The 16165-nt window shown below is 40.1% G+C and overlaps 1 protein-coding gene across 4 annotated transcripts in view; it reads left to right on the top strand.

Moving 5' to 3' along the window:
- The window catches only part of LOC142140899 (protein mono-ADP-ribosyltransferase PARP4-like), a 219748-nt gene that overhangs the window by 16407 nt on the left and 187176 nt on the right, over positions 1 to 16165 (top strand). For all 4 annotated transcript variants that reach the window (XM_075198874.1, XM_075198875.1, XM_075198873.1 and 1 more), the window contains exons 2-7: positions 1659 to 1791; positions 2764 to 2950; positions 11644 to 11698; positions 12796 to 12892; positions 13670 to 13768; positions 14658 to 14807. In XM_075198874.1, the coding sequence (XP_075054975.1) occupies positions 1660 to 1791; positions 2764 to 2950; positions 11644 to 11698; positions 12796 to 12892; positions 13670 to 13768; positions 14658 to 14807 (720 nt within the window). In that variant the 5' untranslated portion in view covers position 1659. The remainder of the gene's footprint in view (positions 1 to 1658; positions 1792 to 2763; positions 2951 to 11643; positions 11699 to 12795; positions 12893 to 13669; positions 13769 to 14657; positions 14808 to 16165) is intronic.

Here is a 16165-nt window from a genome sequence, read left to right as displayed (position 1 = left end):
TCCATGTGATATCAGATCCAATGCTTTACAAGAGTCGTACTGACATGGAAAACAGCTTCAAAATTCCCTTGTTTTTAAAAGTCAGTCCTGTATTTGTAAAATGATAGTTCAGAAGTCTGATGCGCCTAGATTAATAAGATTAAAAAAATGCAACATCACTTGCAGATGACACTAAACTCTGTGAGGTAATAAAATCAGAGCAAGATGTAGCTTCTCTACAGAGGGATTTAAATAAACTGGAGGATTGGGCGACTAAATGGAATATGAGGTTTAACACAGATAAATGTAAGGTTATACATTCAGGGATCAAAAACAAGAACGCAATCTATAAATTAAATGGAATTAATTTGGGAGAATCTATAATGGAAAAGGATTTGGGAGTGCTCGTAGACAGTAGACTTAGCAATAGTGCTCAATGTCAAGCAGCAGCTGCAAGGGCAAACAAAGTATTGGCATGCATAAAAAGGGGCATAGATGCAAGGGAAGACATTGTAATTTTGCCACTGTATAAATCGTTGGTAAGACCTCATCTTGAATATGCAGTACAGTTCTGGGCACCACTCTATAAAAAAGATCATTTGGAACTAGAAAGGGTTCAGAGAAGGGCGACAAAATTGATAAAGGGTATGGAGTCATTAAGTTATGAGGAAAGTTTTAGCCAGTTTAGGCATGTTTACTTTAGAAAAGAGGCGTCTAAGGGGAGATATGATTACTATGTACAAATACATTAGGGGTCAATACAGAGAGCTTTCATGGGAACTTTTTACCCCAAGGACCATACACAGGACACGTGGTCTTTCCCTAAGGTTAGAGGAGAGGAAATTTCACAACCAGCAAAGGAAGGGGTTCTTTACAGTAAGGGCAGTCAAGATATGGAATTCATTGCCAGGGAAGGTCGTGATGGCAGATTCAATAGATATGTTTAAGAAAGGGTTCGACAAATTTTTAGCGGAAAGGTGTATCCAGGGATACGACCGTTAATTTAAAATAAAGGATAGTAGTGGATATAGGGTAAAAATTGGATTGCAATATTGAGTCTGGGGGGATTTTCAAAATTGAAACAGATGGGCGGTTGCCTACTCTGGATTAATTTCAAATATAAGTGTAGGATCGCAGGAGATCCAAAATAGGTTGAACTTGATGGACTGGTGTCTTTTTTCAACCTCATCAACTATGTTACTATGTTACTATGTTACTTTTTTTATTACAATTGAGTCCAATGTAAAGCATGGGATAGCTTATGTATTTCTATAATTATATATATATGGCCTAATGCTCTCTCTACTGTATGTTATATTGACAGTAGAAGTGACTGAGAAGTCCTGTTACCATATAAATACACAAGACTATATGCAGAGTCACAACAGAGTTATGGTGTGCAGAGGTATAGGATCTTTATTCCTTATAACATACACATTTATCTATTGGCAACTGCAGTGATTACGTCAGAGCGTGCAGATTATAAGCATTATGTCATTATAACTCACTGTTTATACAGATATTATCTACTGGAGTTTATTCTTATATTGACACCACTTCTGTATTATAGACTGATCAAGCCTTATGTCACATGGGATGTCCCAGTTTTCTATTTGTAAATGATAGGAGTCGTAATTTAACTTAAATATATCATTTAATACTGATTTTGTTTCTCTTAGGATGGGTGTGCCCATCTTTTCAGACTGCGTATTTTTCCTCAAAGTGAACTCCTTACCATTAAAAGAAAAGTCAAAACTGAAATCCAGCATATCGTCCAATGGAGGAGCTATAGTATTTGTATTGAATGAAAAGGTACGTGTGGTCCCTGGATAAGATGGTTTTTGCTAACATTTAAAATTTGATAAACCTATAGTGAGTATAAATAACAATGCAATGTAAATATAATGTTTCATTGTAATGAATGTTGATATCGATAAAGCTGCTACGATTTCCACAGGATAGTCCCAAATTCAAAGAGGACACTCAATTGCTAGTGATGTGCCGAGCGGATATCACTGTGATGTACGCCTACGTAGATTGCCAGCCATTACGGTAGGAATCTCCGCTTATTTTTCTGCACAAACCTATAAGGTGTACGTTAAAATGAGCGGAGATTATTGCCATATCATCGACACATTGTGTCTCCGCGGACGTTCAAGACAAATATCATGCTGAATTGAACCCCCCCCCCCCCCCAAATGTTAAAAGGTCTAAAATTGGAAACGGGTGAGGAATGGGTGGGAAGTACTATATGCAGATCAGGGGTTCGGCCTAATGTATCCCAATTTTCTGATGGAGAATTGTGGCTACAGACAGACTTCTCTTTATTTGTATTATTATACTATCATTACTTTTATTTCCTGATCTTGTTTTGTTTTTTTGAACTGTCCCACTTAAACAGTGAGGGCAGCCCTTTTGTGAGCTGAACCATTATTCAGACTATATTCAGCCCAATATTCACAAGAAACTAGTGATGTCAATATTCAGACTATCAATTCAGTACAAACTAGTGATCTCACTGATGTCTCTGGTTCCTATAGAATTTATAGTCTGCATCGTCAAGGCTATTGGTCCAGTGAGTTGCTGAGAGGTAAAAAAGTTCATGTGACTAAGTAAATATTAAGAAAAATGCGCCTTGCTTTTAGCTAATTAAATAAGGTCCGTTAGATGTTTGGCTCCAGAAGCTGTGCCCACCTCTTTCAGTTAAACAAGAATAAAGTTGCTCTTACATTTATTCATTTAATATCAGCATGCTTACAGAATTCAACGTTCTATATGTTTTAGTGCACACATGTCGTTGTGATTGACGCTGCTACGCTGAACAGTACCCAGCAGAGAAGTATTCAGAAGCACTGCATCTCAGTAGTAAACCCAGACTTTATATGGAAATCAATTCAAGGGGAACCACTTGTTGAGGTGGGTTGGCAAGATGACGGCAAACAATGTGAGGTGATCCTGGATAAAGGGAAAGGTAATTATTGGGGTTTTATTATTTAGTGTTTAGGTTTGGTGCCATCAGAATGCCATAAATAAATTATTCATCATCTTGAAAAAACACCATGGGATATATTTACTAAACGGCGGGTTTGAAAAAGTGGAGATGTTGCCTATAGCAACCAATCAGATTTTAGCTGTCATTTTGTAGAATGTAGTAAATAAATGACAGAGGGAATCTGATTGGTTGCTATAGGCAACATCTCCAATTTATCAAACCCACCGTTTAGTAAATATACCCCCAGTAGTCACTTTTGTAAGCATAATAATAATCATAAATAATCCTTTTTTTATATAATAGCAGAATATAAAAATATAACATAATAAATATATTACTTTTGGAGGAATTATGTATTTAGGGTGTCTTAGTAAAAATAAGATGCACTTTATTTGGTTGTGAAATAGTTTATGTACAAATTACATGGAAAAATTAATACAAGCTGTGCGTCAGGTACTTGATTTCCCTGAGGAGAGGTTCCTGACGCTGCAAAGGCTTCCCTTTTTGCGTGCAGGAAAAAGTAATTTTTATCATTCCCGGCTTCTTCCCATTTGGAAGATTGGTTGTCAGAGCCTTGGGCTTCCCCAGATAGGAAGTTCCAAGTAACTCGGCGACTGCAGTCGTGTTATCCTTTTCCTCCTGAAGTTCTTGCTAAATGGGAGACGCCTCCACGTGTGGATGCTGCTGTTGCAAGGTTAGCTAAGGTAACTATTATTCCTCTTCCTAACGCAGCCACTCTTAAGGATAGTACAGACCGTAAGGTTGAGGCCGTCTTTTCGTGGCAGCAGGTGCCCCTTTGAGGCCTGCCTTGGCATCTGCGTGGGTGAACAAAGCTGTAGAACGCTGGTCAGAACAGCTGTGTGAAGGTTTATTGGCAGGCAGGCCGTCCTCGGAACTGCTTCCATTAGTGGAGCAAATTCAGAGGGTGACAGATTATTTAGGAGAGGCAGCTATGGACGCGGGTCCTATTTGAGCACATATTTCTGTCTCTGCAGTTTCGGCTCGTCGCACTCTCTGGCTTAAGTCCTGGGAGGCTGATGGGGAGTCTAAAACGGCTCTTGAGACCATACCTTTTTCTAGGGGTGTTTTGTTTGGACCTCAGTTTGAGCACATTATCAGTCAGGCTACAGGTGGAAAGGGCACTTTTCTCCCAGTTAATGCTCCCAAACAAAGAATGTCCAAATTCCCGTTCTTTCAGTCTTCAGGCAGTTTTCGGTGTCAATATTCCTCAGCCAATCTTCTACAGGCCAGTCATCCGCACCCAGGGGTGGTTTGCATCGTGGGCACCAGGCCTGGTCTGCTCGATGTCCAGCAGCGAAGCCTGTAGACAAGCAGTCTGCATGACAGGCATTTTGCTCCTCCGTTGTCGCAAGTGGTGGGAGCCTGTCTTCTCTTGTTCAGGGATCGGTGGTTTCAGACTACCACCGATGACTGGGCTCGGAGTGTGGTGGACCGGGAATACAAGATCGATCTCCTGGGTTTTTTTCCCAGACAGTTCTTTGCCAAAGGGCTTCTCACTTGTCCACAAGAATGATTGGCTTTGCGAGAAGCGATTCAATTACTCCTTTCTTCCGGAGTGATTATCCCAGTGCCAGATTCTCAAACATGTTCCAACCTTTTTCTTGTGCCAAAACCAGATGGCTCATTCAGACCAATTCTGATTCTGAAATCTTTCAACACCCAGGTCAGAGTGCCCAAGTTCAAGATGAAGTCTTTGCGCTCTGTAATTCACGGCATAAAACAAGGAGACTCATGGTGTCTCTAGACATCAAGGATGCCTATCTCCAGGTGCCTATCTGGAAGGGTCTTTAGTCCCTTTTGAGGTTTGCGGTTCAATCAGTGCACTAACAATTTCAGGCTCTTCCCTTTGGTCTGGCCACGACCCCACGTATCTGCACTAAGATCATGGCAGTCATGGCTGCTCTGCTAAAGTCCAAGGGGATTACAATCATCCCTTACCTAGACGATCTTCTTTAATGGCAGATTTTCCAAAGGTGCTTCAGTCGCATATCCAAGTAGTAATCCAGACTCTACAGTCTTACGGTTGGATTCTCAACTTCAAAAAGTCTAAGTTGATCCCATCTCAATGGATGATCATTTTGGGTCTTTTTATTCAACACCCGACAACGACGGGTGTTCTTACCAGCCAGGACAAGATTCTAGCCTTGCAGAACATGGTGAAACTTATTGCGGAAAAGCAGCCTTCGGTACATTTTGCCTTGAGAGTTTTGGGTAAGATGGTATCGACTTTCTAGCCGGTCCAGTTTGCTCGGTTTCATGCACGGCAGTTCCAGTTAGAACTTATGTCGCAATGCAACAAATTCCATCTGAATCTGGCGGCTCAGGTATTCCGCCTGTCTCCGCAGATGAGTCAGTCACTTCATGGTGGTTACACAAACAGAATCTCGCCAGGAAGCGCAAGTTATCATTTTGAAATTGGACTTTGATCACTAAGGATGCCAGCCTTCAAGGTTGATGGGCCGTCTGTCTTCACGCTCGGTTTCAGGGTCTTTGTACTCAAAAAGAATCCAATCAATGTCTTGGAACTGTGAGCAGTGTTTCATGTTCTTATGAGCGTGCAACGCTTGCTGCATAGATGGCCAGTGAAGATTCAGTCAGACAGTGCCACGTCAGTGGCATACCTCAATCATCAGGGCGGCACCAAGAGTCCTTTGGCCATGCGGAAATTGTCCCTTCATCCAGAGGTATTTCGTCAGTTGGTGGAACGGTGGGGTCACCCAGATGTCGACATTATGGCATCCTGGCTGAATCACAAAGTCCCCCTCTTCTGCTCCAACGCAAAAGATCCCATGGCTGTCGCGGTAGACGCCAAGTCCCTTGGAGGTTCCGCTTACAGGTCCATTTTGTCATCTAAGTTTACAACGTCTGGCTTTGACGGCGTGGCTGTTGAAGCCATAATTCGGAGAGCTAAGGGGTTTTCCGAACGTGTGGTGCAAACCATGCTTCGGGCTCGGAAACCAGCTTCTGCAAAGATCTATCATCAAATCTGTTGTAATATATCTTTATTAAATAGAACATCGTGATTTACAATACGTAACATCAACAAAGTCAAAATGAACAAATCACTGAAGTAACTATGACATTCCTTTCTTTTCATTAATTTTTTCTTGCTCTTTCTTTCTACAAGTCTGTTATTTTACAGCAAATAAACAATATATAAATTTATCCGAGGAGGAGAGGAATTAAGATAAAAAGAGGAATTAAGATGAAATAAAATCAAGTCTGAAAGACATATATTGGCTGGTGTGAAAAGAAGGAATATCATACTTCTTCTTTTTGCTTGGACAGGTTACTTAAGTTCTTGCAGGACGGGTTGGATGCAGGTTTGTGTCTTAGTTCTGTTACGGGTCAGGTGTCAGCTCTTTCGGTCTTCTTTAAAAGAAGACTTGCTGTCATACCTGATGGGCAAACTTTCATTCAGGGCGTACTTCATGTACTCCATATGTTCTTTTAGTCTATCTTAGTTATGGCACTTGAAATTATGGAAAATAAACCCTTATTGTTAAACCCAAAGTCCCAGGTATATTAGATGCCATACTTTTTACTTGGTCTAGATATTAGAATTAGGCCTGGCAGAAGTTTTGCAGCACATAAGTACGTGAACACTCTTTTCTCCTAGTAGACACCCTTACACTGGGCTGTTAGGCAATATAAAGGCCATGTGTTCCCCCAGGTATGTAAAGAAATGGCAGGGCTATGCGATGCCCTATAGACTTAACCCCTTCCTTACAAGTCACAAATTTTCATTCTTGTAATCTTGTGAGCAGTGCCTATTTACCTCACTATCTGTATGTACTAACCAGTATTGTTTTATTACTGTGTTTGTTCCCAATTGTAGAATTTGCTGGCGCTATATAAATAAATGTTGATGATGATGATGTCTATTCATGTTCTGGCTTTTATTTAGTAGTTGGGCGGCAGTGATTTTTTAGACACGAAATTGGCCCAGACAATAAATCTGGATATCGGAATTGCTATTTGTGTGCTATATAATTAAATGATGATGATGCCACGCTCCCTAACCCTTTTCATAGTTTGAGTGAGGTTTCTAAATACTGTAGTGCTTAACATTCTGTGCAGAAAAGTTGCTTCTGTTGCGTATACAGGCATCCAAAACATTGTATAAATATTCCCTGGAACTTACCTTAGGTATCCATCCTTCCAGGGACATCCATCCTTCCAGGGACATACCTACAATACTAATATATACACAACACGCTCAGTACAACAATAATCCTGCGTCTTTCCTTCAGACCAGCAAAGAGTTTCATTACTTTTATAGCTTTTTTTTTTACTATTACTTTTAAAACATTTATAGAACAATATTTCTAATACAAGAGATTCTCACATATTATGGAAATAATATGCAAACTATTGAAGCAGCTGATGAGAGGGAGGAAGTCAACAAAGGACAGGTTATTCAGAATTAATTTTTTTGTCCAATCATTAGCAGATACTTTTTAAATGTACTTCAAATGAAGATCCAACATACAATGAATCTGTTACAATAACTTAATTAAATCGTGTTTGTAAGTGTCTTACATAACCACTCAGAGCTTGTATGTTATAAGTGTGTCTGCATTAAGCAGATCTTACCTGCACATGTCGTTCATAAAACAACAATTGCAAATTAAAAAGCACTTCTTAAAACTTTCGCCTGAAATATCTCCTAATGAGCCCTGAACTATGATTGTGTTTGTGGGCTGCTTTGTCACAAAGACGTACCCTAAATCTATGTTGATACTTCTAGAGGAAAATACTAGTGAAGTATGTGTTATCCATTGAAGCCTGCTCTTGTAAATAGAATTATAGTTAGAGATGGGCGGGCTCGGTTCCCCGAGAACCGAACCCACCCGAACTTTGCCTATCCGAGTCTGCTCGGTACTCTCCCGCCCGCTCGGAATCCAAATCAAGGCCGAACGTCATCGCGACGTCGCCGGATCTCGGGGCTCAGTTCTCGCGATATTTGAAAATTATAAATACCTGCCTCCACAGCAATCCATCGCCATTTGACAGAGGGAGAGAGCAGGGTGTAGTCACAGGCTGATTAGAGCAGGGACAGAGAATACAATTCTGATTACAATTCTGATTACAATTCTGATAACAATTGATAGAGAAGAGAGGAGGATAGAGGAGTCTTTTTTTTCAATATTTGGCACTGCAAGTGCTTTGGGGTGTCCCCCATTCTTTTGCTTTAATATTTCTGGCTGTCAAAAGTACTATTTTTCAGCAGACTAAAAATATAATATTTAGCACTCCCAAGTGCTTTTGGGGTGTCCCCCATTCTTTTGCATTAATATTTCTGGCTGTCAAAAGACATATTTGTCAGCAGTATCTAGAATAATTTGTAGCACTACAAGTGCTTTGGGCTCAGAATGGATTCAAAGCAGTCCACATATGAGCAGAATGAGCAACCAGGTTCTGTCACCAGTCATTGCCAATTGCCAACATGCCATTCTACACACGCAGTGGCAAAGAGTGAATGAGGCCTTCACCTTACTCTATTAGTGGCAGATCCAAAAATGTCACCGAGCCTACAAGTGGTGCACAACTACTGTTACGCGTTAAAGCCGAGCTGCAAGATAACAGTAAGGCATTAGAGGATAATGTTTGCTCTGAATCACAAATGACACCAATCCCTGTGGAGAGTCCATCCAACAGTGGGATGTCTAAACGTGAGCATTCTGTTAGTGTACCCATAAAGAGTGACCCTTTCAGCAGTTCTGCTGATGTGTGCCTGAACAGCCCGAGTGTAGCCGGTGATACACAAATTGAGGATGCCACAATGGAAATAGAAGAGGTTGATGGGGAGATTTGTGTAGGCGACGAGGGCGCTAATGAGGATGTTGATGAGGATGAGGTTGTTTGTGTAAGTCCTGCACCAGTGGCAGCAGTTCTGGCACATGACAAGAAAAAGGGCATTGTCATGCCAGGCCATAAAACTAAAAAATCCACTTCTTATGTGTGGAATTATTTCTACCCCAATCCAGACAACAACTGTATAGCCATTTGTAGTGTATGTCAAGCCACAGTCAGTCGAGGGAGGGACCTTAACCAACTTGGAACCTCGTCTATGTTACGCCATTTGACGAGAGTTTGTGGCAAAGTGTTAGGAAAAGCTGAAAGTTCTTCCAAAAAAATTACAAGCACTCCATCATCAGCTAGGACCCTCCGTTCACCAACATCCCAACAGCTACAAAATACACCCACAACACCATCCTCATCAATATCCTCAGTAGCGCTCGGAGTTAGCCCTGCATCCCACTTATTAAGGCTGGATGACTCCTGCACTATTATTGATTCCTCTGAAGAAAGCGTTAGTCCCACTGCTGCTGCTGCTGTTGCTGCTGCTGGGGGTGAATCGTCAGCCCAGAGGAAGGCCCAGAAAAAGGGACAGCAGTCACCCAGTCGCCAAGCGAATCACAGACGCCATGGCTGCCATGTTAGTGTTAGATCTGCGTCCAACAATATAGTGCGAGCATTACAGCTGGGTGATTTCCAGCACATTCCCTGTTTTGCTCACACCATCAACTTGGTAGTGCAGAGCTTCCTACAAAATAACCGTGAGGTGCAGGAGATGCTTTCGGTGGCCCGTAAGATTTCAGGCCATTTCAGGCATTCGGCCACAGCATGTAGGAGATTGCAGCAGCTCCAAGAGCAGTTTAACTTGCCCTGCCACCAACTTAAGCAGGAGGTGGTAACTAGGTGGAATTCCACCCTATACATGCTGCAGAGGAGGGAGGAACAGCGCAAAGCCATCCAAGCGTATTGCACAAGCCATGACATTGGGAAAGGAGGGGGCATGTATTTCACTCTTGCACAATGGGGAATCCTTTCAGTCCTGTGCAAGGTGCTGAAACCATTTGAAGTCGTGACGTGTGAAGTGAGTGCAGATTCTGCTAGTTTGAGACAAGTCATTCCTTTAATTAGACTATTGGAAAAGCAGCTTGAGAAACTGAAGGAGGAGATGAAATCAAGCAATTCCGCAAAGTATGTTGGCCTTGTTGATCAAGTACTTCATTTGCATCTCAATGATCCTCGAGTTATTAAGATCTTGAACTCGGATCAGTACGTTTTGGCCACTGTGCTTGATCCAAGGTTTAAGACCTACATTGAGTCTTTGCTTCAAAATGAAGGAGATGTGAACTTTTGCAAGGAGCTATTGCTCAGCAAGTTGGCCGCTGAACTGGGCCTCGGCTTGACGACGTGTTCTCCTTCACTTTCTCAAGCTGCTGCTGCTCGTAAAAAATTAAATTTCTCAAAAAGAAGCAGGGAAGATGCAGGGGGCAGACCAGAACAATTTAACATCTAGGCTGGTTTGAAGAATTTTTCCAAAAAATGGGTCACCTTGTCCATAACTCCATCCAATACGAGTATAAACATGCAAAGGATGGTGGAGGATTATTTTCAAGAGGTAATTGATATGGAAATGTCAGACAGTCCCTTTCCTTACTAGGAGGAAAAGCAGGCCATTTGGAAACCCATGTATAAACTTGCTTTGCAATACCTAAGCTGCCCACCCTCCAGTGTGTACTCTGAACGAGTGTTCAGCACAGCTGGGAACTTAGTCAGTGATCGCCGTAGAAGGTTACTTCCAAAAAATGTGGAGAAAATTATGTTTATAAAAATGAACTTCATCTTCCACGAAGAAGCCCTTCACCATCAAAGACATCCAAGCACTGACTGTTCTCTAATGGCGGATTCAAGCGGAGGTGAATTGATAGTCTGTGATGATGACGTACACACTGATGAGGGTGAGGATGAAGCTTCAGATGATGATGATAACATCTTTTTAAAACTTTCTATTTAAGTCTAGGCTGCAATCTACCCCCAAAGAGGAAAGGGACTTGGGGCATTTCCATATCACGTTCCGTCTTGAAAGGCTGCTGTTTTGGCAATTTCTCATTATGGGTAGGGTGTCATACACAGACTGACCCCAAACTGCCTTTGTCTATTTCAATTAATATTGTACAGTCTATAACGGCTGAATTTTTTTGTATTTTCTACAAGTGGAGGGGGGCCTAGAGAGACAGAAACCAAACTGCCTTTGTCCATTTCACCTAATATTGTACAGTCTATAACGGCTGAATTTTTTTGTATTTTCTACAAGTGGAGGGGGGCCTAGAGAGACAGAAACCAAACTGCCTTTGTCCATTTCTTTACATATTTAACTATAAGTGTAGGGTGTAATATACACCCAAAGACAATGGCTGCATTGCCAATATGCATAGATGGAGAGGAAGACAATCTGGTTTGTGTGTAGAATTAATGAAGGCCTACCTACCAGGAATTAAACTGTTTTTTTGCTAATTTATTAGCTTTACAATTACATTACTTATCCAAGAAACAGGTGGAGCACTAAATTTGGTTATTTTATGCACAAAAACATTGATTTTCCAACAAAATGGCAAAACAAAACCAAACAAAACCAAAACACGCAATGCCGGTTTTGCAAAATCAAAACACAACGGTAATCCAGACCCAAAACCAAAACCAAAACACGGGGTCAGTGAGCATCTCTTATTATAGTACATAATTTTTTCTCCCAGACTGATGAAAATGAAGGGAGTAGCCACAGCTGATAGCAGTCAGTGAAACATTGCTACCTTGTTGGATGAAGCAGAAATAAAAAGTATTTATTCATTTTGCAGATAAGAAAAATATTTCCAAAATCCTGAATGAAAACAAGGAAAACCTACCTGAAAGGTATTTATTATTGTTGAATACTGTGTACAGTAAAAATTGTTAATTGTTAATGCCCATTTAATGATCAAACTTGCATCACTGAGTTTGGATGTGGGAGGTCTAGACTTGATTAATGCCCTGGGTCTCTGGCTACAGTATAAAAGCCCCTACTCCCATGGTTGGGAGTTCGATTGGAGTTTGTATTTTCTCCCTGTGTTCGCGTGGGTTTCCTCCGAGTGCTCCGGTTTCCTCCCACACTCCAAAAATATATTAGTAGGTTATTTGGCTGCTATAAAAATTTACCCTAGACTCTCTGTCTGTGTGTGTGTGTATGTATGTTAGGGAATTTAGACTGTAAGCTCCAATGGGGCAGGGACTGAGTGAGTTCTCTGTACAGCGCTGCGGAATTAGTGGCGCTATATAAATAACATGATGATGATGATGATACTTGGGGCAGCACGGTGGCTAAGTTGTTAGCACTTCTACCTTACAGCACTGGGGTCATGAGTTCAATTCCCAACCGTGGCCTTATCTGTCTGGAGTTTGTATTTTTTCCCTGTGTTCGCATGGGTTTCCTCCCACACTCCAAAAACATACTGATTGGTTAATTGGCTGTTAACAAATTGACCCTAGTCTGTCTGTGTGTGTGTGTGTGTGTTAGGGAATTTAGACTGTAAGCCCCAGTGGAGCAGGGACTGATGTGAGTGAGTTCTCTGTACAGCGCTGCAGAAATAGTGGCGCTATATAAATAAATGGTAATAATAATACTCTCTGTATTCAGCGTTCCGCTAGATATCAAGAACTTTGATCTATACTTTTGAGGCTTTTTTTTTTTAACTTCATAAACAATTGAATTTTTTTGCAATACAGTTTGAAAAACAATAACAAAAACAAATATAAAAGGTTAACATAAAAAGAGGGAAAGGGGATGTATACTTGGAAGCTTTTAAGCTCTTTTGGGGGGGGAAAGAGAGGGTTGGATTATTCAGTACTTTTAAATCGGGGCACTACAATGCATTACACCATTCACTAAAACTTAGGTGTGTTTGCCCAGAGTTAGAGACCCACTGCATTAATAACACAGGGGCAATTAAACAGAGCTCATTTTCTCATTTTAGGAATTTTAAAGATGACCAGGAGTTTGTAGAAGACGGAGAAAAATGCAATCTTCTCCCAGAGGACACAGAAGTGGCAAAATACAGTTTTTTTGAAAAAGTACATACCTTATTTGAATTGAGTAGCTGGGCAAAAATGTGGTAATGTAAATAAGTGAATCTTTGTTTTAGATATTTCTTGCATAGGCAGCTGAAAGAATTGGGCCAAAAACACATGTAAGAGTCATTTTTTAACAAAACTGGAAAGCCCCTGTCACATGATGTTTGCTCCTCTAATACAACACAACCTCCGTGGTCAAAGTAAAATTATATTAATTAACAAGTCTTTCCCGTGAGCAGCAGCTGTGATATTTTATTTATACAGATTAACGTGTGTGAGATTCTTTTTGGTTTTGTCATTTTACCTTTACGTCTATATTTTGAGAAAGACACACTTATGATTCATGCAACCTTAAATATGGTTCATAGATGCATTCTGTGCAAACATCTGGTTGTAAGGTGCATAGAAGAATTTATGCTTTGTAAGTAACTTATTTAAAGATATGTGTAACCAAAAATACTGACGCATCTCAAAGAGCGCACTTAAAGTGCTTTTCCACGTTCTTACTGTTCTCTACTTGCACGTGAAGGCCCCTGTTCTGCCTCTTGGAGGAGCTGCAAGTGTCATATACGTGTGGCTGAAGACACTACCGCTGGTATGCTCATTGGACACGTGTACGTGGGACACATGATTATGATACAGCTTTTAATCAGGCCCGTAGTTACTTACAAGTACAGAGTGAGCTTAATATTCATGTTTAGCTGGGGACCCTGCACATTCAGGATATTGGTCCTACTAAAATAATACATTTTAATAGTTTTTGTGCTTTCCTTTCAGGATGAGGAGGTGGCAGTGGTCGAACTGCTCTGTTTTAATGAAAATGTTCCCTATCGTTTTAAAGTATGTACTACACGTGGTGTACCTAGCACATCTCAGGTAACTTGAACTACAGGGGTAAATATACACAAAGGTTCTAATGATTGTGTGGTAGTTGTAGTTGCAGCTTTTCATTGTCATTATTGCACACTATTAAAATACCAAAAATCTTATTTCCCTTACATGTGATGAACCTGTTGATTTTTTTTTTTTTAAGTACGTTTTATTAATAACATCTTATCTCGAACAATAGTACAACAATTCTTGAAAGGTACATTAGTGAGATAGAGTACACAAATATTAATAAACAGAATAACACTCTCTCACAGTGCTTTTGCAATATAAATTGAACGGCGTGATAGCTAAGTACCATGAAGATGTTAATTTGATTTTAAACAATATAAACAGAGGAAAGGAAAAGATGAAAAGAAGAAGGAGATGGATAAGGAGTGATGCAGGGTGGGAGGGGGAGGTAAGAAGAGTTGGAAGGGCTAAGGGTTGGGAAAAGGAGTTCACGCATTTGACAAGAGAGAGTAGTCTGAATCTGACAGTTCCAAAGAGGAACCTGTCTCTGTTACTATTGGAGCAGGGCTTCCTGTTGATGTTTTAAGATTTCTATGATCCATTTCCACTAAATACTGCTCAAAGAAACACATCCTCTTTATTTAGGTTCCCACGTTATCATAATAAGTGTCTTCATTTTCTCATCAAGTCCAACATTGTTCCCTGTCTATTTTTAAATTGCCTGTCTGAATGTCTTCAAGGTGTAAAACCACACACCGTTACTATCTAGTTCTATGTAGTTTGTAGTTCAACACTTGAGCATATATATAGAAGTATTCTTATACACTATAGGCATTTTTTTCCTCTCTGTATACTATTTCGTAGATAAATAGATATATAAAATGAAAAATATATTTTCTTTTTTATTCCTGTTTTTACTACACAGAAAAAAGCAACATTTCACCAAGTAGACACTGCAGAGAATGCCTGTGAGAAATATGAGCTTCGTATCAATGATCTGAAAAAGAAAGGATTCAGACAAGTCGATAAAATCCCACCGCAAGCTGAGTTCTTCGCTTCTCAAGCGCTGCAGAAGGTACTGACTGTATTGTTTATTTTACATGTGGTCATATTCACACACAGGACCTCGTTCTTGTCCGAACGGAAGTTGGATGTAAGTACTGTATTTTAAAATATCATGCAACTTGTGGGTAGTTCCCCTGTATTCAAATCCAAGCACATCTTAAGATACTTTCCGATTTAAATATGAGTGGAAATACGCTCTGTCTAAAGAGTATTTGCAGTATGCATACACAAATCAGAGAAAAAAGACAAGCCCGCGCTCGGTATATCCCACATTATATATTGTACCAGCTGCTTGGCAATAAGCCCGCGCTCAGTATATCCCATATTGTATGTGGTACTAGCTGCGTGGCAATATAAATGCCCATATACAGTTGTCAGCGCTTATCCTTTACACTGCATATCTGTGTGTGTCTAGCAAAATGAAAACATGAGGTATTAGTTCATATTTTGATCAAAACATTTAAGCCTGCATCCCAGCGTCAAGGGCACCTCATTATATGCAGGTTCTACACTGACCTATATGATTTAAACACCATTAAAATGCAGTTAAAATCAGATGCACTCACCTCCCAGGTATAAGGGTTTGCACAAATCACAGACTACAGTATACGAACAGGAGTAGATTAATAAAAAGTCGGAGCACACAAAACTTTTATTTTATCATAAATTAAAACAACAACTGTTAATAGTATAATAATTTTAAAAAATCATTATTTTCAAATATAATTGTTTTTTACAGAAAAGTTTGACATTATTTACATAAATAAAGATGACTTCAATGCTTACAATACAAACAATGCATTTAGATAGTTTATCTTATTTGCGTGCAATTGTTCTGTGGTAGCTATTGATACGCATATATGTAATTTTTAATTAAAAAATGATGCCGTGTCAGTCATCCCTATCATTCGACATTGACACCTGCCCTGTAGCGGTGTGTAAAAGTTACAACTGAAAACAATTATACATATGCCAAACAGAGGACTTAAATTGGCCGCACCTTTACTGAACATGACCAATATTAGGCCACTCCCTCCCACCCACATTCCGCCTCTGAAGTTGTAGGGAGTCGTTAGTGTTACTTGCCTATGGATATGAATTGTCTGCAATTGCGCTCATTGGCATAATGTCTGTTCCTTGGAATGCTCAGCGAGGAATCCTGCAAGATATGCTGATGTCCGAATATAAATCGGGCCCATCGTTTTTATATGTCTTCATGTGATCCTAGTCACATGTGAATTATACTTTGTATGTGAGTTTTCCTCAATGATCTGTTTGTGCCTTAATACACTTTTTTTTTTAAGAATAATACTTTATTATGCAGCAGGTAACAGTAATTTACGTGTTTGGTATCCATTTAAAACCTTT

The sequence above is a fragment of the Mixophyes fleayi genome, chromosome 2, assembly GCF_038048845.1.
Source record: "Mixophyes fleayi isolate aMixFle1 chromosome 2, aMixFle1.hap1, whole genome shotgun sequence".
NCBI classification, from domain to species: domain Eukaryota; kingdom Metazoa; phylum Chordata; class Amphibia; order Anura; family Limnodynastidae; genus Mixophyes; species Mixophyes fleayi.
The sequence above is the reverse complement of the archived record's forward strand: the minus strand, read 5'-3'. Positions and strand labels throughout refer to the sequence as shown.